Raw genomic sequence first — 27,203 nt, forward strand, 5'->3', positions numbered from 1 at the left:
AATCTGTGTTAAATCACTGCTTTATATCAATAAATACATTGCTGCTTCTCTCTCATAAGTGTATAAAACTGTTCACAACAATCTCTTGGAAAATGCAGCTGGCTATCCAAGCAAGTTACGAGATAAGAGTTACTGGCAATCAAAATAATACCATGGTGGGGCAGCTCCATCTTGAATGCAGATGCAGCCAATACCATGCCACTCTTTTGAGGTGCTATTTTTCTATTTTGATAATTTTTATTTGGAGATGCTTTATGACTAAGTTTGTCCATAGTATGATTTTGTTGTTGTTGTTGTTTAAGCATAAGGAAAAAAAGCCTCCCATCTAAACTGTTTTCAGGGGTGGTACTATGGACTTGTATGTCAAATTGTACTCTTGGTTTAACATGGACAGAATCACCAGACCTGGTCTGGTCATCCATCTTATGCATGTGCTTTACAGATGAAGCCACTGCCCCACACCTGGCATGCTGTCATTCTTTTATAACTGGATTTTACTGTTTTATTTTCCTGGCTCCTGCTTGAACAACAGATAGAGGAAGAGCAAAAAATTACAGAACCTTAAAGGTAGAAAAAAGGCAGATACTCACACAGTGAAGGAATCGGGGGGAGCTGAGACTCTCCTCAGGTCAGCAGACTGCACTTTATGGATACTATAGGCAGTGGGAAATGAGTGGCCAAGAGAAAGGCAGTACACAGTGTGGACAGATAAGGGTAAAAGCAAGGGAGAGGGGGGAGAGAGAGAGAAAGAGAGAAGTAGAAAGAGAGAAAAAGAGATTGGGAAGAAAGTGGAAGAAAGAGAGACATACAACATTTAAACAGAAACAAAAGGAATGTGTCACATGAAAGTTGAATGAAAATACATGCAGAGCTCCAAGGTCACACTGGGAAGCCAAGAGCAACAGAAGACATGCAAATGGAGAACAATATTTCTACATGGCACTTCAAAGCTTTCTAAAAACAAGAGCGAGGAGGACAAATGACAAGCTAGGTAAACAGCTTTACAAAGACTGGGAGCCCCAGGATATGTGTTCCACAGGCACTGAAAAAATTCAAGGCAGCAGACTTTGGAAGCAGGTCCAAAAATGCAAACAAACATCAAAGCCAAGATCTGAATAAATGCAATTGTGTCCAAACAAAGTCAAAATCTGAATGGATGGAATTGTCTGCAAAGCTTGGTCAACTTTATTTAATTCTAAGAAAGAAAAGTACCCTTGCTAGACATTTTCCAGAATGGAAAACTGCTGTCTCCATCCCTCTCTCATGTACTTCACGGAAACATGATTTATTTTTTTTTATAGAGTTTCCCAAGACCAACTCTTAGCATTTTTATTTAAATAATCCCTTTGCTTCTTTCAAGTGAATGCAACATTGTTTTGTGTGTAAACTCTCCCCTCTCCTCTTTTTTATATCACAAAGACCATTTCTTCCATTCTTCCTGAACTCAAACTAAAAACCTTCTGGGATTTGTACAGTGATCACTGACTAAAACCTACTGAGTGGTATATTGAATTGTAGTTTCTAGTCAGAAAATTACCCCTGGAAAATCAAGCCACAGCTTGATTTAATTAATTAATTCCAGAAATATTTTTCTTTTACACCACAAGACTACATTGTTGGCTTGAACACATAGAAACAAACTCTCATGTTCTTTCTTTCACATATTAACCATGATCAATAAAGGAGATTCAGGAGTTGGAATTTAGTTGACATGTCTTTAAAGAGAAGGAGATCAGGAATATAATTTACAAAGAGAAGAGAGAGGGGAGGGGAAGGGAGGAAGAGGGGAAGAGCCTGCTGATGTCGCTGCAGAAAAATTTGCTTTAACTGGTACATTTTGCAGCCAATGGGGAAAAACAAATCAATCTGCCTTTTTTTCCATAGCCTAGCTATCTGCATTGTTTCAATCCACAGCTAAGTGTCAACAGTATCACCTCATTCTGAATATTCCTTGGTCTTCAAAATTGCTTCTGGGTTCAAACACTTTACTAGTTTGTTACTTATCTCTATTGTAGACCTAACACACTGTAGGATGAGGAAGAGATTATGTCTGCCTTTTATGTTTTAACTATCTCCATTAGAGACAAACTAGAAGAAGCATTATTGTGTATTATTCTTAATACACTGAGAAAATCACTATTTCTTTGTAGGTGATTCAACAATTAAAAAAAATAAAAAATAAAAAAAAAAATCTACATGTTTTGAAGGAGAACGACCACAGTCAGGAAGATGGGCAGCTCTGATAGTCAGAAGAGAATCATTTTTCCAAAGCCCTCTTGCTCACAAGTGACAGAAGTTTGGAGTTTCTGTTGCCTCTCATCTGCACTAAAAATGGGTTCTTGAATTTGAAATACTGTTATTCCACAGAAACTAAAAGGCATCCAAAAAGCAAACAATAAGCTCACTACCCTTTCTAAATCCTCCTCTCTTCAAAACTCCCAGAGCAAATAAGAATAGGATAATAAAACAGAAACACGGTGTAAGATTTCTAAAAAATAAAATACTTTTCCACTTATTACATTGGATTAGATAAAATTTCAAAGAACATTCCCACTGTTCTATCTATCAACACATCAAGGTTAGCAATAACAGCAGCTCAGAGTTACTGTGACACAAGATAATGTTAAAAGCAATTTTCTTGCAAGTTGCTCAGGAACAGTTCTCCAGCAATTGCAGGGATAGCACCAGGGATAGCACCAGACCTACTCACCAGTCTCAAACATCTAACATTCAGGTGGCAGTCTTAAGAAGAAATGCATATATGCATATACCAAATATAAGAATTTGATAATACAAGAAGTATAGATACACATTTAATCAAAAGCATTCTCTTGTGAAATACTACAAATCAGCATCATACTGAATTAACTTAATAGAATATTAAATGCCTCCTGGAGTTTAACATTCCACTTACTTTTTGTCACAGTAGAAGATTCAACTCCTCTCTCATTACCCTTCCACAGTTGTTAGAAGTGCACATTCACACACACACACATATACACATTATTTCCAACGCATGAGGCTGAAACTATCGTAGTTGTGAGATCATCTGTATTTTTCCAAACCACAGGCGTGCACACATAACTTGATCAAATAAAAAGACTCAGCATCAAAGCACAACTGACGTCACTATGACTCTGCATTTCTCTACTACAGTTCAAATTTGGATATCAAAAGCCAAGCACAGCCATGCTGCTTATCAGATGAAATCAGGAATCAGATCAAAATATCAGTAATTTTCTTTTTAAAAAGTAAAGACATTTGCATTAGCTCCCATCAGTGTAGAAAGAGATACCTCAGGACTGTTCTCTACTAAATTCCAGATTTCAGAAATGAAGGAGATGAGGTGGCTGGATGAAATCAGGCCTGACTGCATATAGGCAATAGTCTGCTACTCTTCACTGTTCAAGAGCAATGAGTATGCCTTATGCATTTTCCTGACAAACAGCAATTGTACATTACCAATATGTGCCTCTACTGAAGCTTAAAGCATTAGTCTCTGAAAGAGAACCCTATGTGCTAAACTGAATAGGAAGATACTGAAAGTAACCAAGGAGGATTTGATTACATGAACAGATTGACAAACAGAAGATGGCATGACCCTTTAAAGGGCTGAAGAAAAAGTTTGAAGAGAAGCAATCTTTCACTGCATGACAAAGACTGAAAACACAACCTTTAAAATACCAAAAGAGGTGTGTGTGTGCCTGAGACCTTGCTGACTTTTCCAACTATATTAGTCTAATGCAAGGCATTACCTCTCTTCAAAAACACTGCTTCATTAATTTCCTGTCACCATAACAGATGCAACAGCAAAATCCCCAAACTCAGCTCCCCAGAAGAGTGAAATCTTCACTGCATGGATGCTTGAAGGAACTTGATAACTTCAAGCTTTTAGGCCAGTACCTGCCTGTATAGCAGACCGATTGTTTTGCATCACTTGAATAATTGGAAATAGCAAAGGCACTTACTATCTCTCATCTTACCAAAATAAAGACCCTCTGTATGAGAATTACAGCTCCACAAAAATAACCTGAATTATTTAATAAAATACTATTGTATTAGCCTTTTCTTAGATTAAAATTAAAATTGTGCTTGAAACTTAAAAATAATTTTTAATTATGAAAAAGAAATTTAATTCTGTGTTGTTTTTCTTGCAGTTCCTGTTTCCTGTTATTTTTGCTTTTCTCTTTTCATCCTTTCCTCCACCTTCTGCTATGCATTTTCCTTCTCTGACTATATTCCCCTACCTTTTCCCTAATCACTGTTTCTCTATTCCACCAATCCAGTCTTCAGTAGTGCTATCTCCTTCCATTGAGTATGGAAACTAGAGGAAGAGTTATGTTTTTATCTAATTTCTACTGGACTTTCTTTTTTGGGTTTCTGTACCAGAGAACAATTCCCTACAAAGTGCAGATATCCCCTGCCACGCCTCCAGACCCCTCTCCTCCAGGAGTCCAAGGCAGCATGTTCCCATAGTAGAGACTGCAAGATGTCCTGAGTAGTTCTTGATTGTGGCAGTTTATCAGAGTCTTCAAAGGAAACTAAAAATCAGACTGATAAAACTCAGAAAACAAATCACAAGAACATTAAGGGCTAATACCATATATGAGCAGAGCCAACATAAACCAAGAGGCACAACACTGAGCCTTCACATACCTCTCTAAATAAATAACTAAAAGATACAAGCCTTCCTAAAAGCAAGGCAGCAGTGAATCCAGAAAGTAAAAGAACAAAAGAAAGCCAGTACAGTAGAAAGTTCAGGATATGCGATTTTTTTTTCTTTTATATATATATATATATATTTTTAATGCACTGCAAGTTCAATACATGCAAATTCCAAGACTGAATATGCTGGTCAGACAGGCCTCCTGGCATTAGGACATGCATGCATCCAACTCACTCATTCAACAAAGGCATGGATGTTCTCCTCTTGCTCTTCTGCACCATGTTGGCTTGGTTCCTTAAGGAGATCCGAATAAGCGAGGGAGCCAACCGACAAGGTTCACCATCCACTTGCATGGGGATAGACTTGTACGTTAGAAGTGTCACCTCACGGCACTGATGCAACCTCTCTCCATGACCACCCACTTGGAGAGCAGCCTTGGGGAAAACAAAAATTAAAAGGGAAGAAAAAAGATGCCTCAAAACAGATATTCCAGCCAATCTAAAAAATCCAAAATGCACCTTTTCGCCAACAACAAGTATTAGTCTGCATCACTTGCATAAGGCCTTCACATCAAGGACAGTGGATGTACTTTTGTACAAAAATTGAAAAGCAGGACTTAACATTACACAAAGAAAACTGGTAGGCAAGAAGCAGATGAAATAGGATAGTTGCCTGATCATATGCATCATGTTTCATCATTTTTTATATGTAAAGTATATTTTACAAACAAACACAAAAAGTACATATACACACATGCTCAAATGCCTATCTGTGTTTCTTCTTAAAGGTTTTGATACATTTTGTTGGTTTGTTTTACACTAACTATAATGCAATACTTATTTATTTATTTTTGCCTTTAAATATTAACCCTAATTTAGTAAATCCAGGAGACAGAAAGATGATTACCCCTTCCTGAACAGAATATAGTCCTTGATGTGAATTAGATAAATCTAAAATCCCCAGTTATGAGAGTTTACATAGCAATTCGACATCAAAACCAGGCAGGCTGAAAAGAGCAAGAAGAATCTTGTTAAAAACAGATAAATGCCACATTCAAGAATTCATTCCAAAGAAATGTAGCAAGGAGGGCATGGTCAGATTCTTCAAGCTCTAGTGTTTGGACAGTAATGTGTTTTTATTAATTAGTAATGTAGGAATGTGACTATTAGCTACAATATGCAGAAAAAAAATCTCAGGGAGCAGTCGAAATACTAGGGGAAGGGAAGGGAAGGGAAGGGAAGGGAAGGGAAGGGAAGGGAAGGGAAGGGAAGGGAAGGGAAGGGAAGGGAAGGGAAGGGAAGGGAAGGGAAGGGAAGGGAAGGGAAGGGAAGGGAAGGGAAGGGAAGGGAAGGGAAGGGAAGGGAAGGGAAGGGAAGGGAAGGGAAGGGAAGGGAAGGGAAGGGAAGGGAAGGGAAGGGAAGGAAAAAAAACCTACACAACTAAACTTTAATGTCACTGATTGAAATATACAAAAGCTAAAAAAAATTGCATTAATCATTTGTCCATAGAACGTTCCCACAGTAATAACATTTTCATGCTGTTTGATCAACTGTCATAATCTTGCAGTTTGAGATCATTTTAAAGCACTGCTAGCTATGAGTGAATTTGCAATACTTTGTTATTATTAAATATCACATCTTTTATTTTATTTAAAAACTACAGTTTGTCCCCTTCATTTAAAACCAAACAGCAGAGCATATTTTGGCTTCAGCTGAATACATGGAGTTATGTTGTTCTTACATTAATGTGGACAAATTTCACCAAGTCTGGTCACAACCTCAGGCAGGGTAGCACCTGCAGTATACTCACCAATGAGGCCATGGTGAATCCAATGACTTCAATGTAGCCATCATCATGGCGCTGAGGTTCAAAGTCTCTGTGATCTCCAGGGTTTCCCCAGGGCATTGTGCCAGCACAATACCTGCAGAAAATTTGGAAAGCAAGCTTTGAGAAAGTAATTTTCCATGGTGGGTCCTGACTATTGGCCTGAGTCTTGGCCTGTTCTGATCTCCACCAATAGAAACCCAAACAAATGTTTCAGGATTCAGTTGAAGGACAATTAATAGTTACACTGGCAAGGACTGAAGAAAGGGGGAAAATGCTCCCTAATTTCTAAGCTGGTACATCATTCACAAGTTTATTCATCATGGTCTTTAGCAGGTTCCTCTACAAGCAAGGAAACGGGAGAAACACCAAACAATAGGCAACAGAGTAGCAGCATTCATTGTTTTCCCTGCTTGGTCTATTCTGAAGATTAGCTATTGAGCTGCATCGGCACCTACAAATTGCCTGCAAGAGGGTGCTTTATCCTCTTTGCTAGGAACGCAAAGGGCTGCAGCAGCAGCCTCAGGTCTCCATTTCCTCTCACCCTGCTGACTCATAAGCTCTAGCGGTATAAGGATTGCAAAAGATTGCATAGCTTGTGGAGGCAGGGGAGAAATGAATAGGAACAGATGCAGCTGTTGTGTCTACCTTTCCTACCATTCAAGGATGGAGGTAAAAGCAATCTAAAGAGTAACAGAAGAAGGGAGACACAAAATAGAATCTTGCAGTGAAGGCAGTGCAGGACTCCCATGTGTCTGGGATTGCATGTAGAGCAAAAAGTTAGGCTGTCTAATGCAGTAGCCTCTGAAGTGGGGTGCAGAAGACAACCCACTGTGATGTAGGAAGAAAATATATTCCATAATATTAATAAAATTGTATTTTAAATAGTCTTTATTTCATCTTTGTCACATCTTCTTTTAAATTCTATTTGCATCTGTTTTGTAATGTGTATAATCTACTAGTACACTAATACACAAATATATAAATACACATTTTCATGCTCAAAAATGTTATCAATTACAAAAAGGAGCACACAGTCAAAAGATTTTGGAGACCACTGGTCTAGAGAGCAGGAGAAAGACAAATTTTAAAAATACAGACATATTTGGAATATCTACTATATTGAGAGGGGAAAAAAAAGCATTTCTTTCAACAGGTTTCACGTTCTTTTCTTGAAAAATATTGATATTTTTGCCTTTCACTCTATTTCTAGTAAAGCAGAAGACCAAGCAGCTGTGTCTGGTTTACTATCTGGTTTGCAGGTTAGATGCACAACATTTGGAAGCATGTTTGTTAAAACAATATTTTCTGCTAGCTCTGTATCATTGGATACCCTTTTCAAAGGATAATTTTGCTGCACCCCAGCCTCTGATTCTTTTTCATGCTGCTAATTAGCAGTATCATAAGCAGCTAGCTCTCAGGAAGGCAGCACAGTAGCAATACACTTCCTGCACATCCACCCAACCTGTAACAACTCTCATGTATCTCATCCTTTTTTTTTTTTTTTTTTTTTTTTTTTTTTAATATTAGTAGCAGTAATATTACTTTCTATTTTCTCCAAGCATCTGTCTTGAGCTTACCTGGGAATGTTTAAAAACACTATACACTGGAACTTCAGCTCCTGGATCTTTGGAGTCAGGTCTGTACCATCACACTACAAAGCCAAAGTGACAGAGCACAGAGAAATTGCTGAATGGAGCCACAGACAAGAGAAGTGTTGCTGCTTTGTAACAGCTTTCCCAAGACTTTCCTTGGAATGTGTTGCAAATGTCATGCTCAAAACTGAAAAGTAACAGAGCCATTAAACTCTCACCTCACTCTCTCTGCCTTTCCCCACCTCTTTTCACAATACTAAGACAATTTCCTTTACTTACCACAACTTTAACGTGCTTGGATAAATCTCTTGAGCTTCTTTGCAAGAAGTCTGAAAAGGCTGCCTGCAACAGAAACAAGAGCAGGAATGGTCGTCATTGCCTCCTCTCTTTCCAAATTTCTTATCAGAGAGCTTATTACCTAGTGCTATCCTTTTGTTAAACCTATTCTTTCCTGATTTTGAAAAACATGACATATATATATATATATGTATAATTTCCAAATTTTATAATACTTCCTTTGAGAGGTTAGCCAGAGAATGTCCTTTGGTAGCCAATGGTATAAATTCAAATTCTTGCTCACGTTTACAGTAATGTGTCCTGTGTCATGAAGGCACATGGGCGTGCTGGAAGCCATCCTCTGGTAAGCCATATAGTATGCCACGTATTATCAAATGATTGTGTCTCCTTAAACTGAACTTTAACATAAAGTATTGTACACATCTCTCCAGAATAAAAAAGCAGGTTCCTTTATTTTCCTATTCACATATGAAAATATGTCACTCCAAATAGCTGATCAGCGACCTCTACTACCTATGACCACACATCCAAGACAACTACTCAAAGACAAAAAGGTGCAAGCTAATACTTAGAGAATTTCTCCAGGAAACTCAGTACCAGTGTGCTGCCCAAACACTGGAAAAACTGGAACTCTTTGCCAATAATCTTGTGAGCCAAAAGCAGGGGGAGTAAAACATGATCAGTGCTGTGTCTAAAGGAGCACTGTAAGACAATCAGCACTCTCAAACAGGTATATGTGTGTCATTGCCAGAAAGAGGACATGTGAATCTTAAATTGCAACAGGCAAAATGAACTGGCATCAGCCCCTCGTGCGAGAAAGTGAGAGAGAAGGGATATAGTAAAACATCCAAGCAACTAATATCACATCATTCTGTAAAATGAATCACAACTCACCCCTGCATAAAACATTTTATTTCTAAATCGGCTGTTGAATTTCTCTGGATTTGCTTCTGTGAAAGGATACAAAGGAAAAACATGAGCACCCAAATAAACCGAGTAGATTCCATCAAACCTTCAGATTCATTCCTAACACTATAGAGCTTTTATACAGATTGCTGAGTATAAGATGAACACTCTTTTTTTTTTTCTTTTCTTTTAGGTTCCTGCATCTGTGCCATTCTCTGTTATCAGATTTCAAACATTGATATCCAATTCTTCCCCTTTCCCATATAATGAAAGGAGATGGAAACGTGAGCAAAAAAGCAACAATAAAACAATCGGTTTATTTACCATCTTTCAGACAGTTTGTCTCCATACCATTTGCAAGGCTTCCATGTCCACCAACATAAATCATATTTCTTTAAGAGTTGTTAGAAACTCACAAAACACTAGTTCTGCTTCAAAGCATTGGTTAAGGTGTTAGTAAATTCTGAGATGAAAAAAGTCCTGATGCATCAGAAAATGGAAATCTAGAAGGTACACTGGAATTGACTTCTCTACCCAAATATCCATGCAGTAAACTATAAGAGGTTATTTTAAAGCCTTTGTAGAGATGCTTCAACTCAAAGTTACAGAGAATTTTAATAGTTCAGTACTAAGGCCCATGCAACAATTCATTATTCTCCTCATTAAAATAAATGCTTGTTGGTTTATTTTTCTTATTTTGAACATTTCTGGTTTCAACTGCCAACCATTAAATTCTATTATATTGCTCTGTCCATTAGATTTAAAGGACCTCAACCATCAGATATCTTCTCCCTGAGTAAATGCTTATGGGTGGTGATTAAATCACCTCTTAATATTCTCTCCAATAACCTAAATGGAGTTCCTTTGATCTCCCGGCATAAAGCATGTTTCTCAGAATACAAATCATTTTTGTGCCTCCCTGGGGACTGCTATCCTAGTCTGCAGCATTCAGAGATTTAAGAAACAGTCCTTCTGATACTGTATTCATTGACAGTACAGTGAATTGCCTATTCTTGCTCAGTGATTCTCTAGTAAAATCATCCAAGCACTGGCCTAGTTCTTCTGGCTAAAGCATCACACTGTTGTAAACACTTCCAAATTGCTTCTTCTCAGATGACCACTTGAAACAGCCCATCTAGTTTTAAGTCACTACATCTCACATTATAATGCTCCACTTCAAAAGAATGAGCTACTTCATTTACTGTGTGATTGTTTACCAACCTTTTTCATCACCTTTTTGTTGTGCTGCATGGGTGAGCCTAGAATACATTCAGGGTCACCTTTTCTTAATACTATTAATTTAACTGCTAAGTAAATCTCATCTTTTATTCACTTACTGAGCTAACAGTTTTTCACAGAAAGTCTCAGAACCCCATGCTACAATGTGGGTGAGTCCTGAAGGCTCAATTAAGTGCCTATGGTTCACATTCAGTGACATGGATATCCTTGATGGTGACAGCCACCAGGATGCTGGCTCCCACAAAGATCTTGTGACAAACACTGACCTGAACCAAAGCCCCAGTTTGGAATCAGGCAAGTAAAAAGGAGCCTTTCTTTGGTTAGGGACTTAGCAGTCTTTCAAGATACCAAACCGCTCCTACACCTGACATGGCAGATGAGCAAGTGTAGGGAGGAGGCACTGTTTCTGCTAAGTGAAATAGAGCTGATATTTGACTAGAGTGCAATTTTCATTGCAGAAGTAAACCACTGACTGCATATCCAAGGCTCACTCCATCCTCACCCTTCTCAAGCTCATGTCAACAAGAGATGAAGTGCATATTCCCTGCTCTACCAGAGCAGAAACATTATGAAGGGGGAAACTGCAACCTCTGGAAAGATTTTCTACCAAGAAAGCTTCCTGAAGAAGCAGAGCTAAATGTGTTGGGCTTGGAGCCAGCCCTCAAGGCTCAATCTCATTACTCACAAGAAAAGTGCAGAGGTTGCTATGGAAAAGGCCACATTCACATAGAGGTTCCTCTGAGACACTGCAATTACTGTTTAGTTAAAATATAACAATTGAGCAATCTCCACAGCATAAATGGCCTGATACAGAGAGAATTCAAATCAATCTAATTTATTTTGGATTCATTTCATGGTGATCTAAAAGAATACTTCTGGGTTTTTTTGTGTTCAGAAGAGAGAAGGTTCATTGGCTAACTGTTTTTTGTATGGTGTTGGTTTGTTTTTTAATTAAGAACAAAAATGTGTGATTTTAATAGCCCCACATAAACTATATATAACTAGTTCTCTTACTGGGCCAGGTGCAATGGTCCTGCTAGTGCTACAGGCTTTGCTCAAAACTTCTAGAGTTTATCTGGACTTTTATCAGTTGTAGAAGATATCATAATCTGTTCTGCTTCACTTAATTGCACGTGAAACACAATAAAAACCATGCATCAGCAACAGAAATATAAGCTTTTCTCTCCTAAAACACTGAAAAGTGACTTTGTATCTTTTATCATTTGAGATGATAAAAAACACCAACAGAATGACTTATAAGAGCAGACATTTGGACTACAAAAAGCTCTCCTAGCCACACACACCCACTCAAAGACAGACAGCTTGCACTGCCAAGTATTTTTTCACCAATGTAAATTTTTAAAACACTGGCATCTCTGGAATAATATTCATTCTTTATAGGGTACCATAACTTCATTATTAAGTAATGCCTCCATTAAGTGAAAAAGTAGCCAAGCATTTCATCTATACAGTATATTCAGTCACATTAGTAATGCATGGCAATATACATTCATAAAAAAATAAATGCATACAGCTGTCATCATTTCATTTCCATGCCCTTTTGTGGCCCCTCGTTATTATTCCTGAAGCTTGAAGCAGTCTTAAACATTATAAAATATGCATTAGCTCATTCCATCATGCACTCTGCTCTTTATTTAATATGGCATTCAGGAGCTATCTTTTCATTTTGTGATGACACATTGATGATATGAAAATGAAGACAAGGGAGGCTGCCATTCAGAAGAAAAGCATTCTTTTAAAGCTGAAATGACCAAAAAGTGAACACAAGCAATTGGAGATGGTCCGTGTACACAGGCATGCTTGCCTAAACCACACAAATCTTCACACTTCACATCACTCCAAAATCACATTTGGGTTGAGTGGTTAGGGACTGTCATCAGCAAGGGAACAAGCAAGATGCCTCAACAGCTGAAATTGCTGACAGTTTGTGGACTTCATTAAAGCCTTTCATTTCCATAGATATGTTCTGGGTCTGTACCAAGTCCAGTGACATTATGTTATATTGATCCATAGGAAACAGCTGTTCCGTTTGAGACTGTAATTATCCTCCTGCAACTCTGCTTCTCTCACGGCCTCACAGATCTTTTCCTCCCTTCACTTGCACGCTGTAGGGGAAACTTGAATTTGAATTACATTTGTTCTTTCTGGTCTTGCACTGACACTTGTGTCAGCAAATCTCCTTTATGACTGTACCAGGTTTCTACTTTTAGAAGGTCAAAAACTTTGAAAAGTTCCCATTTTAGCTCTTCCAGTGGGTTCCATTTTTTCTTGTATTTTCTTTTCCTTTTTGAAATTACCAAATCTCTTGGAAATTTACTATAAAACTGATACAATTGCTTACTTCCTACTTGTGGTTTCTACGTTCTAGCAATCTTTCCAAATTACAAGAATTCAGAAAAGGGCATTAAAGCCAAATCTATTTGTAATTTATAAAATAATTACCCAAGGCTAAGGAAGTAGAACACTCCTCTTACCTCTGGATTCGTGGAACTCCAGAGTAACATGTGCATCAAACCCAAGGCTGAAGTAGTTATTGAAGACATTGAGTGGAAGCTATAATTAGACAATAGAAAGACATGTAAAAGCAGCACAGATTAAATATTCCATGGCACACCAGGAATTAACTATTTTAAATTTGGCATCTCCTGAAAACCTAAAAAGAAAATGGGAAGTTGATGTAAGAAGTTGTTCTTCTAAGAAGGCTAGTAATAACTTGTGGGAGATGCTTCATACAAAAGCCAAAGAATGCAAACACATTTACTGAGCTTTATGATCATATTAGTATCTTTGCTAACACATTATAAGGTTCCTCATTTAGTTTCTCACTGAGATTTTCCAGAGCATTTCTCCACTTAACATGTCAATATATAGGTTTTGCTAATTGCTTGGCACTTCAAGCTCAGCATGATGAATAAAACTCAAGCTGTGTTTTTCTTGCTTAATATACAACCAGGAGCAATGCAAGTCCCAGACAAGAAGCCCTAATTTTATTGAGGATGCATGAGATAGCAAAGCACACATCTGGCCTCTTCATCATTATACTGGCCCAGCAGCACTGTACAGAGGGAACAGTAGCAACCAATATATAAGATGGAAATTCTAACTGAAAAGAGGAAAATGGTTCACAGAATTTTTATTTTTTATTTTTAAATGTCAGTGACACTGTTAACATTCCCAGCCCTATGACTTATCAATATATATGTGATCCCCTCTCAAAAGAGATGATGTCACTAATGGAGATGATACAGAGACTTGCACACAAAGACGTTAAATCCAAAAATACACTACTCTTAGGTGTAAAGAAAAGAACAGTTAGTATTCACCAGCCGAATCCTAAGTAATATAAAAATATCTGTATGCTTTTAGATGTGTCTCAAATTTAGGAACGAACAGTGAACACTGGGTTCCTTCTTCTGCCACACTTAGCTGGAAGGAAAACAATGAGATGCCATGGATTTTTACCAGGCTTTGATTATTGAGACAAATGCTCAAAGTGTGGGTTACAAACAACAAATAAGATGGCCAATATATATTAAGGTTCACATGCCCCCGGAGGCACAGAAGAGTAATAGGAAAAGATGCAACAATAAATTGAAAAGGTTTTACATCTTTAGCACTCAGGTCTCTCATGGAGTATCCCAAAAATGCTCTTATTTATACTATAGTCTCCCTAGGAAGAAAAAAGGCTCTAACCTTTCGTGACCCATCTTCCAGCTCATCCTGTGGCAAATCTGGGTTGCGCTCAACCTGGAGATTCCATCGGTCCAGCTGGACAATGGTCCCATCTTCTACATGACACAAGATCTTGGACACAGGTTCATCTGTGTAACCCTGGCAGCAAAATGAGTGTCACCAAAGTATCAGCCATGGATAGCCAAAGAAAAGCAAATCATTCACTGATTACCTGGAAAACCTCCTTCCTTTCATGCATATCTAAAACAGCAGATCAAATGTTCTTAAGACCATGTCAATTTATTGCTAGATTTTGATATAAGAAACAGTCTGATCAACTGTTACTTAAGATCACAAGTTTTAGACAGGCATGGTAAGACTAAGACTGAAATTCAAAGCATATTTGCCTTTCATGAAATAAATCCAGTGCCATAGTCAAGGAAAACTACAGGGAAATAAAGTTAAAATAATGCTTAAGTTATAAGCCTACATATAATTCTCACTATTTGGCCTGAAACACCAGACAGATACAGCTCTGCATCTTTTTATTATAACATTTACATTATTAATAATTCAAGACACAAAACTGGAAACTGAAATAAGCTGTTGTGTCCAAGTCAAGCAGACCTTGGGTAAAGCCCTATCAGCTGTAATAGCCAAAAAGAAGTTTCACAGTACTACACCACTAAATCAGAGCAGCAAGTTGAGAACCCACATGTAAGGGTAACCCCAGTCAGTGCTTACCCCACCCCAGTTGAGGGTGCGGGCAAGGTCATTTCCAGTGCCAAGTGGAAGAACAGCCACAGGAGGCTGGGGGGTGAGTTGCAGCTCATCTAGGATTGAGAGGATCCAGCCAACCTAAAAAACCAGAAAAGCAATAAACTGTTAGTAAGGAAGATTAAAAGGGAAGGAATTGAGGGAAAAGGCATGTTTTGACTGAATTGCTGTCACACAAAAGAACAACCTAATAAATAAATAACTAGGGAAAAGAAAAAACAGCATATACAAAAACTCTACAGCTGCCCCATCTGAGGTTTTTCCTGGTATAGCAGTCTCCATGAAGATCCTGTATAAGAAGAAGGAAATGGACACAAATTCTGTGTATTGTTAATAGCACACCAAGATTCCAAAGAAAGGGGGTGGAAAAGTTTCTGCCTAAAAAACTGTTCTGGAAAAAAATATAAATAAAAAACTAAATAAAATTTTTTTAAAAATGTTAAAATTAGTTTAAATAAATAAGTAAATATTAGTAAAGAATCATACAGACTACTTAAAAATTTGAACTACCCTTATACTAAAGGGAAAAAGATGCAAGAGGTGCTCTAGAAATGCATGTCCTGGAACACAGAGTCCAGATCAAGTCAAGTAGAGATAGAGCCACAGGTCTCCCATTTCCCAGAAGAGAGACTTTAGAGCTGAATTGTTATGCTCCGAGCAAAGCAGATATATATAATTACACATAAATAATCAGTACATGGCTAGATTAAAAGACTAAAATACTCAGGGCTGAAGACTGGGGGATGGAAAAAAAGAACCTGGATCTTTTGCACAACAAGCAATTGACTGAGAGTTGTATCTTCCTCTCTCACTTTCAGTCTAATCTGGACCACCTAAAATTTTTCAATAGGAATCTAACATAAGAACAAATTAATGTAAAATCTTCTATTTGTATTAAAAAGCTCTTTCCAACAGGGAACGGAGTATTGATGAAAATATTCTCAAAATTTATATGCCTGAAACTCTTGCTATAATGAAATAGCACTACTACATTATTTCTCGACAATAATAATAATAATAATAATAATAATAATAATAATAATAATAATAATAACCTATGAAAAAATGTCATGAATTTTGAATAATTTCCAAAAAATATAAAAATAAGAAAATAATGATTTTTTTTTCTTATCTTCACTAATCTTCACTTATACCATGAGTTTTTAAATAAGACATAAAACTGAATGACAGATTCCACCTGGACAGGATTTTTCCACTCTCAACTAATATTTCTGTTATTTTAGATAGATTTACTGCAGCTTGAATCTGAAGTACTGGAGAGGGGGGTGGCCTGACAGAGGGTGAGAAGGAGCCAAGAACCACTGTCTCTGATATTCTAGAATAAGTCTCTCCCCAAGTCTCTTCATAGATAACTTAATTTCATATAAATATTATTTATTAAACACTTACTTATCATAACTCATTGTCCAATTATTCAAGTGTCCATGTGGGATGCAATCTCACATCACAAATCATTGTCTAAAAGAACATGAATAACTTAAAACTTTCATGAGCTTGGATGTTACCATGTATTTCAGTCTTTCATAAATGCTATGATATGACTAAATAAAGTCCTTAAGGGAATGTCAAAGGTAAGTCATCATCTAATTTTTGAAAGTCAGTCCTCTGGCATTGTGAACAGGAAGACAGAGAAAAGAGTTCTGAAAACTCCCACATGGCCAAGACTTGTTAAAGAGTCCTTTGTCTTTGCCATTGACTTAATCCACACGTTTGTGCTTCAGCTTGTTACAAATGGTAACATTACAAATACCAACCAGTTTTATAAATGCTTTTAACTTAACTTTTAACCAAAACCTCAAACTGCTCATTTATACTTGCAAAACTGCTCTTAAATTTGAGGTAATCTCTAAACCTCATAGAGCCAAAGATGTTTTTACAGTAAAGGATGATAAAGACTGTCATTTCCCTGTAAACAGATGTCTCCTGACTGCTTTGAAACCAAAGTTTTCTACCTACACCCAGGAAAGTAACAGCAAACAGCAGTGATGGAAAAGTTACAATAAGTTCTAACTCACCTCAATAATGCAAGATAACATCTGGTCTCATTGAATATTCAGTAAGTCCATTTGAGTCAGACTTCTCATTTCTGGATGTAATGGCTTTGGGAATAGCTAGATATTAATTTGCTTCAAACTGAGCAGCAGCAAATGTAATAGTGTAGTGCTGCTCTTACCAATGAGAAGGTGCTGCCCCCTGTTGCTTTCACAGATCAGCAAACGAAAAACAGAGGATGCCAGGGCTCAATGCACTTCCATTTATTCTATTTTAATATTTTAGAATGAAGATCTTCCTCCTATGAAAACATTGGCTTCCTCAGACAGAAGCTTCAAACACTTTCAGAAACAAACTGAAAATGTTTCTTTTTATAAGCTCTATTTTTTTTCTTTTTTTTGTTAAAGTAATACCTCATAAGTTTCTCAGGGAGTGTTCTAAATTCAGTAAGAGTAATATCTCATTGTCCCAGCTACCAGCAAGATGATAAACAAATCACGTTGTTTCTTCTATGTTTCAGGGGAAAGCACTAGTATTAATGACCTCTACATCCAGGGTTTCAGAAGTACTCACAGAAGCAGATAGGAGCTGAGAGTGTGTTCAGCTCAAATAATAGATAGATAGATAGATAGATAGATAGATAGATAGATAGATAGATAGATAGATAGATAGATAGATAGATAGATAGATAAAAGCCTCCCAGTGTATGAGTATGTACTTCCATACATCCTGACCAGCCATTGCACCCTGCAGCTACTATAGTTGCAAGTATTACCAAATGTATGTTTGGGGAACTGAGCTTCATGGAGACTAAAGGTCAGTTTAGTAACTGTATTTCAACACTCAGTGGTACAGAGTGAAAATTATAATATTCTTAAGAACAGGCAAGAGCAAAGCAGCTGTAATTCCTTCATTACCACTCCTGGCCTCTAAGTCCCAAACTGCAGAGCCTGCCTCCATTTGAAGGTGCCCAAATCTTTTGAAGATCTGACACTACTCCCTCTTCCAATGACACAAAGTAATTCAATTGCATATCCAAAGAAACTTCTGAATCTGGAGATCAGGCACATCACAGGCAAATAGCATGACAGCTTCCTCACAGTGGATTTGTAAAGAAGGTGAGAAAACTAGAGGCATTTGACATTTGACTGTACTCGGGCATAGTGAAGGCAATAGCAGAGAGGGGTAGAAATTAACGTTAAATGACCCCCAGACACTGATTTAACCTACTAGACCCTCAGTAAGAGGAGGCTGACAATGGCTGTCTTCATTTTTTTAAGCTTTACTAAATCTATGCGTAAAGCAGATAGGATCTAGGACATTAGTACATAAGAATACTGTCCCATCACTAACCAGGCCAATCCACATAGAAAAGAAAAATAAAAAGATTTACTAAGCGTAAGGTACGCTATCAGGTTCAACAGGAATCATAAAGAGGGAAATTTCATCTCTTGGCAATGACCAGAGGGCTGCTAGGCACCAGTCACCTACCGTTCCATCTCCACCACAGGCCAGGATCCGCAGGTTTGGCACTTTTCTGTACAGCTCCAGCCTGGCCAGGGGAGGAAAAAACAACAACAAAAAAAAAAATGTTTGAAAAAGTCAACATAGGAATGAAGGTAATATGATGCATTTTTCCAAGTGACATTTTAACTATCATTTATTTCTCCCTAGAATATTTGTTACTGATGATACAGGATGGAGGAGGAAACTAAAACAAAATTAAATGGAGCCTTCCTTAACAGTTATACAACCCCTCCTGAGAAGTGTTTTGTCTGTTTAACATGGGAACAGGTAATCTGAAAAGCCAGATTCTCATTCTTTCTCTGGAGATGAGAAAGTCTTCTATTTTCCTCTTATCCTAAGGCAAACAAATGTAAACACTGAAGCTTTAAACCAAATGAACTGCTTCTCATCAGTGTTTGCTGAACCGCTGTTTCTGAAGTGTGTAGAGCATGACAGCTCCTTCAACTGATAATTGTATTTCTTTAATACCACAGAAGGCAGTAACATCTAACAAAACTCTCTGGATATCTGATCTAAGATATAAGCAGGAGAGCCAAAAAAATGCCTGTTCCACCAGCTACATGAAAGTGAGGCATAATAAGACAGCTCCCAGTGGAGGAGATACATTCACACACTGAGACCTAGTTTACCGAGGATCTAATTCAACCTTAACTCTGTTACACAGCTCTGAAAATTGTACATTTACTTTTAAGCTTCTACACATCATTAGGAGAGTAGCAGGTGTTTCAGCAGGAAAATATGTTTGGATGCTCTAGAACTATGAGTAGAAAATACTTGGACCATTCTTACACAGATAAACATTTGATTTTAAATGATTACTCTCCTTCTGTACTGCCTACAGTGTCAAAGGAGCACTGAGCAGACAGTTATGTAAAGCAAATATCCCTGTCTCGAATAGCACAGAGGCACAGTTTCTTTTCTTACCAGTGAGAATCATCCCTCTAAAGGCAGGGATGAAACACTCACCTTTCAGTAACTGCCCAGTTAATGAGCATCAGTTAACTCAGCATGCAAAGATATGCTGCTTGCTGCAGTCATACATGGAAATCTAAAGGTAGCTTCACTCCACTAAAGATCAGCCACCCACAGTCAAGCACTGTAGGATCTGCAGTCCATAGAATCCAGTGAGATTTAGGCATAAGGTACTCTTCAATAATCTCTGTTTTGACTATGTGAATCTGATTGCCTATGTAACAGTCTTCATTTGGCATGCAAAATGCATATTATAAAACAGTAATTTTGAAGAAGATTCAGTGTTTTCCTACAATATGATTATATACCAAAAAATGGCCTACTTTTTTTTGTCCCTGCTTACATCCCATGCTGTGAATCCTCCCCACAGTCTCATAATAAGATTTAGGTTGGATGTTAGGGGAAAGTTCTTTACTAGAAGAGTGGTTAGGTTCTGGAACAGGCTGCCCAGTGAGGTTGTGGATGCCCCGTCCTTGGAGGTGTTCAAGACCAGGTTGGACGGGGCCCTGGGCAACCTGATCTAGTAAAGGCGTATGTTTGGTGGCCCTGCTAGGCAGGGGGGTTGGAACTACATGATCCTTGAGGTCCCTTCCAACCCGGGTCATTCTGTGATCTGTGATTCTGTGATAATAAAAGCAACCAACGAAAACATTTCTGACCAATAGAGGGTGCTCCTTGGCAAATGTAAAAGATTATATCTGAAAGCAGCCATACCTTCCATACATCTATTTGATGTGCATATTCATAGAGAGCACAGATCTCATTCCCATCTTATTTTACAGGAACCGCCCATCCCAGAATATGTATCACTCAGAACACCATAATTTCAACTCCAACTGCTTATAACTTTATATATATATGCACCTATTTATTTTTATATATTTATTCATGTGCACATATTTGTACACAAGGAGAGAACTTACAAATAGTTCAACAGAGAAAATATTGTAGAATTATCTCTGTATTCAACAGATGAACTACCAGCTTGTCACAGTCAATCATAGAATCACAGCATAATTTGAGTTTGAAGGGATCTTAAGAGATTTCTAGTTGAACTCAAGATTAAAGCAGATTCAGTGCTGAGACCACACCACATTTCTCAGGGTTTCATCAAGCTGGGGCTCAAAAATCTCCACATACAAAGAGAACCCAATCTAATGAGTAACTAACATGCAGTGAAAAAGGGTTTTTTTCCTTACATCTAGTCAGAACATCTCTAATTTCTATTGTCTCTATGGACAATTTGCCTGCTGTTACTTGCCCCTCTTGTCATGCTGCTGTAAATGGTCAAACTATCTTTTCAACAACATCCCCAGTAAACATCCAAAGCTGCTCTTAGGACCCTCAGGTCTACTCTTCTCCATCTTATTTGAATATGTATAGGTGTTTACATAGGTTTATCTATATGCTGAAACTTTGAGTCTATCACAGTGTGGATCTTTGAGAACCCAAACTTATCAGCATTATTAGTCTACCAGTGTATCCAAGCTATATGATTGTCTGCTTTCCTAATACAAAAACAGAGCTGAGTGCCTGAAAACTTACGCATCTTTTGGCCCTTCCTGAGAGAGATCAAAGACCTGGCGTGGATTCAAATACCACATAAACATTTGGAGAACCTTGGTGCCCTGGGAAGAAAGAAAAACCAAAGGAAGGGAAATTATGAATAGCATAATGATTATTAAAAATAATAGTGTTCATATTTGGACTGCTTTTCTTTCCTTTATGCTTGATAATGCAAACATAAGCCAAGAAAAATACAAAACAAAAAGGGATCCAGCAAACAATAGCTCTACAAAATAGTGACTCAGAAATCCATGCAATGTGCACGCGCATGCATGTAAATTGAACTGAACAATACAGATCATTAATGGTATAAGAGCAGACACTCAGGTTTAGACCAAAGGTTTTTCTCCCACAGAAAACTATTCTCCTATCTCTTATCACCTGCAACAAGAAATCTCTTTTATCCCACACATCCTCAGCCTGTCATCCGCAACAGCAAGAAGCTCAAGAAGTTTGTGGGCACATAATGAAGAGTATCTTGCCCAACATCCAAGTAATGATGTTGCTTTGACCTCCAAAATCATCACCACAAACACTTCTGTGAGCCTTTACTGCCCTGTGAAGCAGCATCCAAGGACTTCATGGACTGCAGCTGCACCACTGCTCCCTTGCTCAGTGCAGACTGGTCAACACTTCACCATAAGATCATCATACTGTAATGTAAAATTGCATCACATTTGAGGTAAAATAAGTCTAGAACTTCACTGGTAACCTGAATTTCCCACTGAAAAATTAGGTCTTCTGAAAACCTCCAAACTACCACTTCAAGCTCCTATCAAAAATCCGAAGATATAAAGGCCGATGCTCAAATATTTAATTATCCTTTTTCTTCCACTTCAGTGGAATTAGATAGAGATATAAAGAGCATTCAACTTCAAGCATCTCTTCTAGGAGACTCTAATTCAGTCACACAGAGCTCCTCTCACTCATGACTGACCAAAAACTATTCTTATTTGCAGAAAAATAGTTATTAAACTTAAACTTTGTTACCTGGATCCATATTATGACCTTACCTGGTTCCCTCCACTTTTTGGATTTACAAAAACCAACAGTGGTTTCATGAGAGGAGATGAAATAGGTTTTATCACGAATGGCCGACCTTTGTTATCCTGGGAAACCACAGCAAGAAACAACTTTAGTAAAAGTTATGAAAAGGGTAGATTTCACTGGCATAACACAAGTAGAAGAACCAACATAGCTCTGACTAAACTACCTTGGATATTGGAAACAATACAGTCATGATAACACGATGCTCAGCTGAGACTAAATTTATGCAGCTGAGAAAATTCTGTGAGAAGAAGGAAAAAAATGTTCTGGGTCAGCTCAAAACTATCTTTTTCTTTTTTTTAACTTTATGTTCTTTCTTAAAAAGAAATGATCTTAATAACATGTCAGATATAGTACTATTTCTAATATGAATTATATATTTTTTCCAATAGAAAATTCAGTGATATAAACTACTTACTTCCTGGGTTCTGTTTAACAGACAAATTGAACCAGTGTTTAGTTGCAGATTATCTGTTCCTGTATTCTTGGCCTTGGTGACCCTCCCTTCTTTGAACAGGTTTTACTTTTATTACCTGATTCAAATATTTCTCATTACAGAATCACAGAACTGTAGGGGCTTGAAGGGTCCTCTAGAAATCATCTAGTCTAACCCACCCTGGCAAAGCAGGCTCCCTAGACCAGGTTGCACAGGTAGGCATCCAGGTGGGTTTTGAAGATCTCTGAAGAACAAGAGTCCACAACTTCTATGGCAGCCTGTTCCAGTGCTCTGTCACCCTTACTGTGAATGAGTTCTTATGCACATTTATGCAGAACTTCCTATGCTTCAGTTTGTGGCTGTTGCCCCTTGTCCTATCACTATGCATCACTGAAAAGAGTCTGGCCTCATCCCTTTGCCCCCTACACCTTAGATATTTTCATCATGTCAGTGAGAAATATATCTGCCTCCCAGCTTTCTCTGTGTTTGCAGAACATTAGAAAGCCCAGCAATGAGGACACTCTCATAGGCTGAGGCAGACACAGATTGAAGTTTCTGGTCTGCAGTTGCCCAATGCCCAAGTGAGGATCCTACCCACAGAGCTCTGTCTGGGCAGAGGTAAGTCTCCATCCACCTCTTCTCTTAAGGCTGTCATTCAGTACACAACTAATACACAGCAGGCATGGGCTGGAAACAAATTCTTCTGTAATCTACATAGTAAACCTAACCATAGAACCAAACATCTCCAACAGGAGATCTTCCAAGGGAGACACTCAAAGCAGACATTCAAGCCAGCTCCATATTCAGTCAACATACTCAGCATGAATTCCAGAACCCACTTTCACACTCCTGCTCTGCCTAGTTGAAACCAAGTGACTAAGCTGAGTCTATGACACCCCAGGGGAATAGTGTTTCATTAGGCTGGTATGCTACTTCTTGAAAAAAAATCAACTTAGCAAAGGAGACATCCCATACAAGTTTTTATTGAAACTAATATTTTCTCGTAAAAAACTTCAATGATGTGGAGTTTTCCAGCAAATAAATATATATATACATAGTAAAAGGAACCATAAAATCTGCATCTATACATTCAAATAAAAGGAAACTGGTTTTCAAAGCTCTTAAATACCTACATCATTGCCTCTTTTGCTGGCTTTTCTTTTAAAGGATGTCCTCTTCTTTCGCCGCGTTGAAGTCTTTAATGAATTCTATGTTAAAAAAAAAAATAAAGAAAAAAGAATACATGAAAAGCAAAACAAAATTTAGAAGACAGGCACAGACAGAGCCTCTCTTTATGAAGCTCTTCCATGCATGTCCACTTGGAGAATGATAAGAGTATCTGGCACATGCTCAAGATTTAAATTACATGCGCTGCATGCTTTACACTTCCACACCACCGTTTATGGAGAAAGCCACACACGGAGACCAGACTGGTGCTTTGGAACTGGAAACTTTCCCACGCTGTGAGGGGGGAAAAAGATCAGATGCTCCCATAGACTCACATAACACCACATGTTGTACCTGCCAACCCTCCCAATAGGGGTAGGAGACGCCCGTTTCCCCTTCGGGGCTCCAGTCTCCTGCCCAATCAGGCTCGTCTCCTGGTATGGAGACCCCCTGCATAAAGATGTAATAAAAAACATGATAAATGAGATATTTTTCATGTTTTTTTAGGAAAGAAAACAACAAGTTTTAGCTCCGGCAACCATTATGACTCAATATAACATAGGCCACCATGGCATATGATGCTGCCTCTGCAGAGTGAGTTCCAGCCCTATCAAGAAGCTTGTCTAGTCATCTGAAGAGGAACAATGTGAACTGTTAATAATTAAGGAATCAAGCTTTTTCCAAGTTTGTTTGTTTTTTAAATATTATCACTGATCTACAGGGAAAAAAAAAAAATGCAAAACTTCTTGTATTTTTGCAGAACCTAAAAAATATGCATTAAAGCTTTCTCCAGGCTGGCAATAGCCTACTTAGTAATACTGAACTGCAAAAGTCTTCTGGCGTGATAAAAACATACAAAAAATGGGATATCATTTTTTTCCCCTTAATATTCAGTACCTGAAATTGTATTCACAAGAAACACTTGGTCTATGATTGAGATTTTGTATTATAGGAAATACACAGGAAATTAGAAGAAAGTTAATTGACTTTTTTCCTGGCTTCAAGAGGGGAGCAAGATCCACCCAGGGATCCAAATGGGTCATTTCTGTCATGATGTTATTCAAAAGTGCGTCATTAATGAGAATAAGTTAATGATTAGAGATCACCAAGTCTATAAGCAATGATATCTGTCCCTACTTAATCCAGCTCAGAAATGTGGAAAACAGTAACAGCAATCTAATTCAAATAGCTACAGAAACTATTATCTCCTGTTTAACCCAGACCAAGAGAGGTCTGCTGTAGAACACAGTCACAAACTTATTTCACCTCCCAACATTCCTTGTGGACCATTATATATTTATGCCTTGTTGTTACTGAAAATACTGAAGACAATGTGGCTCAGCAGAGAAATACCAAGGCACTTGCCCTATTAGGGCACAGTATAGAAACTACCTAGGGAGATGTTCTTATTCCCTACTCTGATACATAAAAAGCGATCATGAAAGCATGATAAATACAAAGTCTGTACTGACTACAGAAGTGAATAGGTAGTGTCACCTTCATAGACTTTCACTGCCCTACTTCAGCAGTCAGACTAAGGGTAGACAAAAGTCTTTATGTCAGTATAAAGGCACAGCACATTGCCCTCAAAGCTCCAGCAATCAAGTGCAAGCAGTGGGGTTCTTGGCCGATTTTCTCAGCTGGTTTCCCCGGTGTTGGGCAAAACAAGAGAAACTGAGATCTAGTCTATCTGCAGTCTTGCCAGCTATCTGATGGAAGGTCATGAGCACACAGAGACTTTTCCTTAGGCTCTAGTCTAGGTATAAAATTTAATATACTTATCCAATTGGTAACATGCAGTGAAGTCTTCTGGCAAATCAAAGCCAGCAACTCAAGTTCAATATTATATTAGGATAATAATTAACTGTATCACCCGAAGAAGGACTGTACTTCCTATTCTACATTCTCAATGGATGAACCTAAGTCCACTGAAATTCTTTTGGGAAAAAGAAAATACTGCCTAATTTAAAGAATAATAATAACAAATTAAAGACCATTTAAGTGTAGTTGTTGTTAAATCCCTTTCTTGCTTGTGAATGCGGTGGGAAGAGGCATAGAAGTGTATTAGATGAAAGAGTTTTAGTCTAAGCCTCCACTATAACTTTTTTTTTCTTAATTTCTACCCTCAGAAAGGCAATATAATATCACAACTATGTTCTTTCATCTTTTTTTTAAAGTATACTTACATCTGTTGTGTCAAGACAACCTAAATCTTTGCTAAAGCAATGCACATCCATAGCAGATGAAAGGCAAGAAAGCTGATTAAACATACACAAGCTCTCCTTGCAAACATGCAGAAGAATAACAGACAGAAGTAGTCATCACTCTTTGCACATGAAACTGCACATGAATGTGTATTACCTTGTCCACAAAACAAGGGGATGAGTATTTTTACAAACAGATAATGTTATTCAGCGAAATACTTGATAGCAAAGCATACCTTTACTGTGCACCATATGTAAATCCTAACTTGCATCTAGAGAGGAAACCTCTCCTTTGTGGATGTCAGTTTGGCCATCTTCAAAGAGAGATGTTTGGTATTATTGCATCATCACTGTAGTTCTAAGCAAGCTTAGCTAAATGAACAAAAGAATTCGAGCCCTTTTATGGTGTTTGTTGGTGTAAGGGCCAAAGACCATCCTAAACAGATCTAATGAAACTTTTCCACCTTTTCCTTTCCAAAATTTCAGTCTTTATTTTCAAAGGATTTTAACATGCTGGACATCAAACAATGTAAGCAACGAACAGCCTCTTAGAAAGTCAATCTTGATCATCTTCTGGTTGTTCACAAATCAAATCTAGGCAAGATAGTTGCAGTAAGCAACTGATGAAAGGAAGAAATTAGTCCAAAAGTATAAAGACTGCTAGCACTTTTTGAAGGCCCTTGAAGGAGGAGGAGAAGGAGAAAATGCCATGTTTACTCACCTTGAAAAAAACATTAATAAAATCAAATGGAATTTTACACTTACTGTCTTTATCTTCCCAAACAGAAGATGACAGATTGAATCAGTAGGTACATCAGCCAGATGTACTCCTCCTCATCATTAACTTTTCTCCCACAACATAAGCGTAGCAAGTCCATTCCCAGCACAAAACCACTTGGGCTACCAAATCTCACACAACATCAGTCAATGAGGGTGGCCTGTTTTCACAGCAGTGAGGATAATTAGGAGATGGAATTAATTTGAACGATGGGAAATCAGAGATGGTATCAAAGTGCTGTTCATACAGTACAAAAATATTGGAAATCAGTAAACTAGATACAGAAGTATGAATAAAATGAAATAGATACTGGGAATTTTCCATTTCTGTAAATGGGTCATTACAGACAGGGCTACCACCTAACCCACAGTTGATTAAAACAATTTGAATATTCATCATGTAGCAATCAATTGCTTACAAAGTGCAAAAACTCCCCATTTAGAATGTAAAAGGCATGAACAAATTTTTCGTTAATTACATAATCATGTTTTACTAC

At 37.8% G+C, this 27,203-nt stretch overlaps 1 protein-coding gene across 3 annotated transcripts in view; it reads right to left on the minus strand.

Moving 5' to 3' along the window:
- DGKI (diacylglycerol kinase iota) overlaps positions 1 to 27,203 on the minus strand; it is a 215,363-nt gene that overhangs the window by 84,486 nt on the left and 103,674 nt on the right. For 2 of the 3 annotated variants that reach the window (XM_032445594.2, XM_085521361.1), the window contains exons 9-21: positions 24,080 to 24,175; positions 23,692 to 23,766; positions 22,089 to 22,184; positions 21,055 to 21,137; positions 18,502 to 18,562; positions 14,965 to 15,078; positions 14,242 to 14,379; positions 13,023 to 13,101; positions 9,277 to 9,332; positions 8,365 to 8,427; positions 8,071 to 8,144; positions 6,476 to 6,587; positions 4,901 to 5,100 (exon numbers count right to left, since the gene is read on the minus strand). In XM_032445594.2, coding sequence (XP_032301485.2) covers positions 4,901 to 5,100; positions 6,476 to 6,587; positions 8,071 to 8,144; positions 8,365 to 8,427; positions 9,277 to 9,332; positions 13,023 to 13,101; positions 14,242 to 14,379; positions 14,965 to 15,078; positions 18,502 to 18,562; positions 21,055 to 21,137; positions 22,089 to 22,184; positions 23,692 to 23,766; positions 24,080 to 24,175 — 1,247 coding nt within the window. The remainder of the gene's footprint in view (positions 1 to 4,900; positions 5,101 to 6,475; positions 6,588 to 8,070; positions 8,145 to 8,364; positions 8,428 to 9,276; positions 9,333 to 13,022; positions 13,102 to 14,241; positions 14,380 to 14,964; positions 15,079 to 18,501; positions 18,563 to 21,054; positions 21,138 to 22,088; positions 22,185 to 23,691; positions 23,767 to 24,079; positions 24,176 to 27,203) is intronic. The other variant, XM_015866633.3, reaches the window with a different exon arrangement.

The sequence above is a fragment of the Coturnix japonica genome, chromosome 1 (genome assembly GCF_054131305.1).
Source record: "Coturnix japonica strain WE chromosome 1, WE-NBRP24, whole genome shotgun sequence".
In the NCBI taxonomy this organism is placed as follows: Eukaryota; Metazoa; Chordata; class Aves; order Galliformes; family Phasianidae; genus Coturnix; species Coturnix japonica.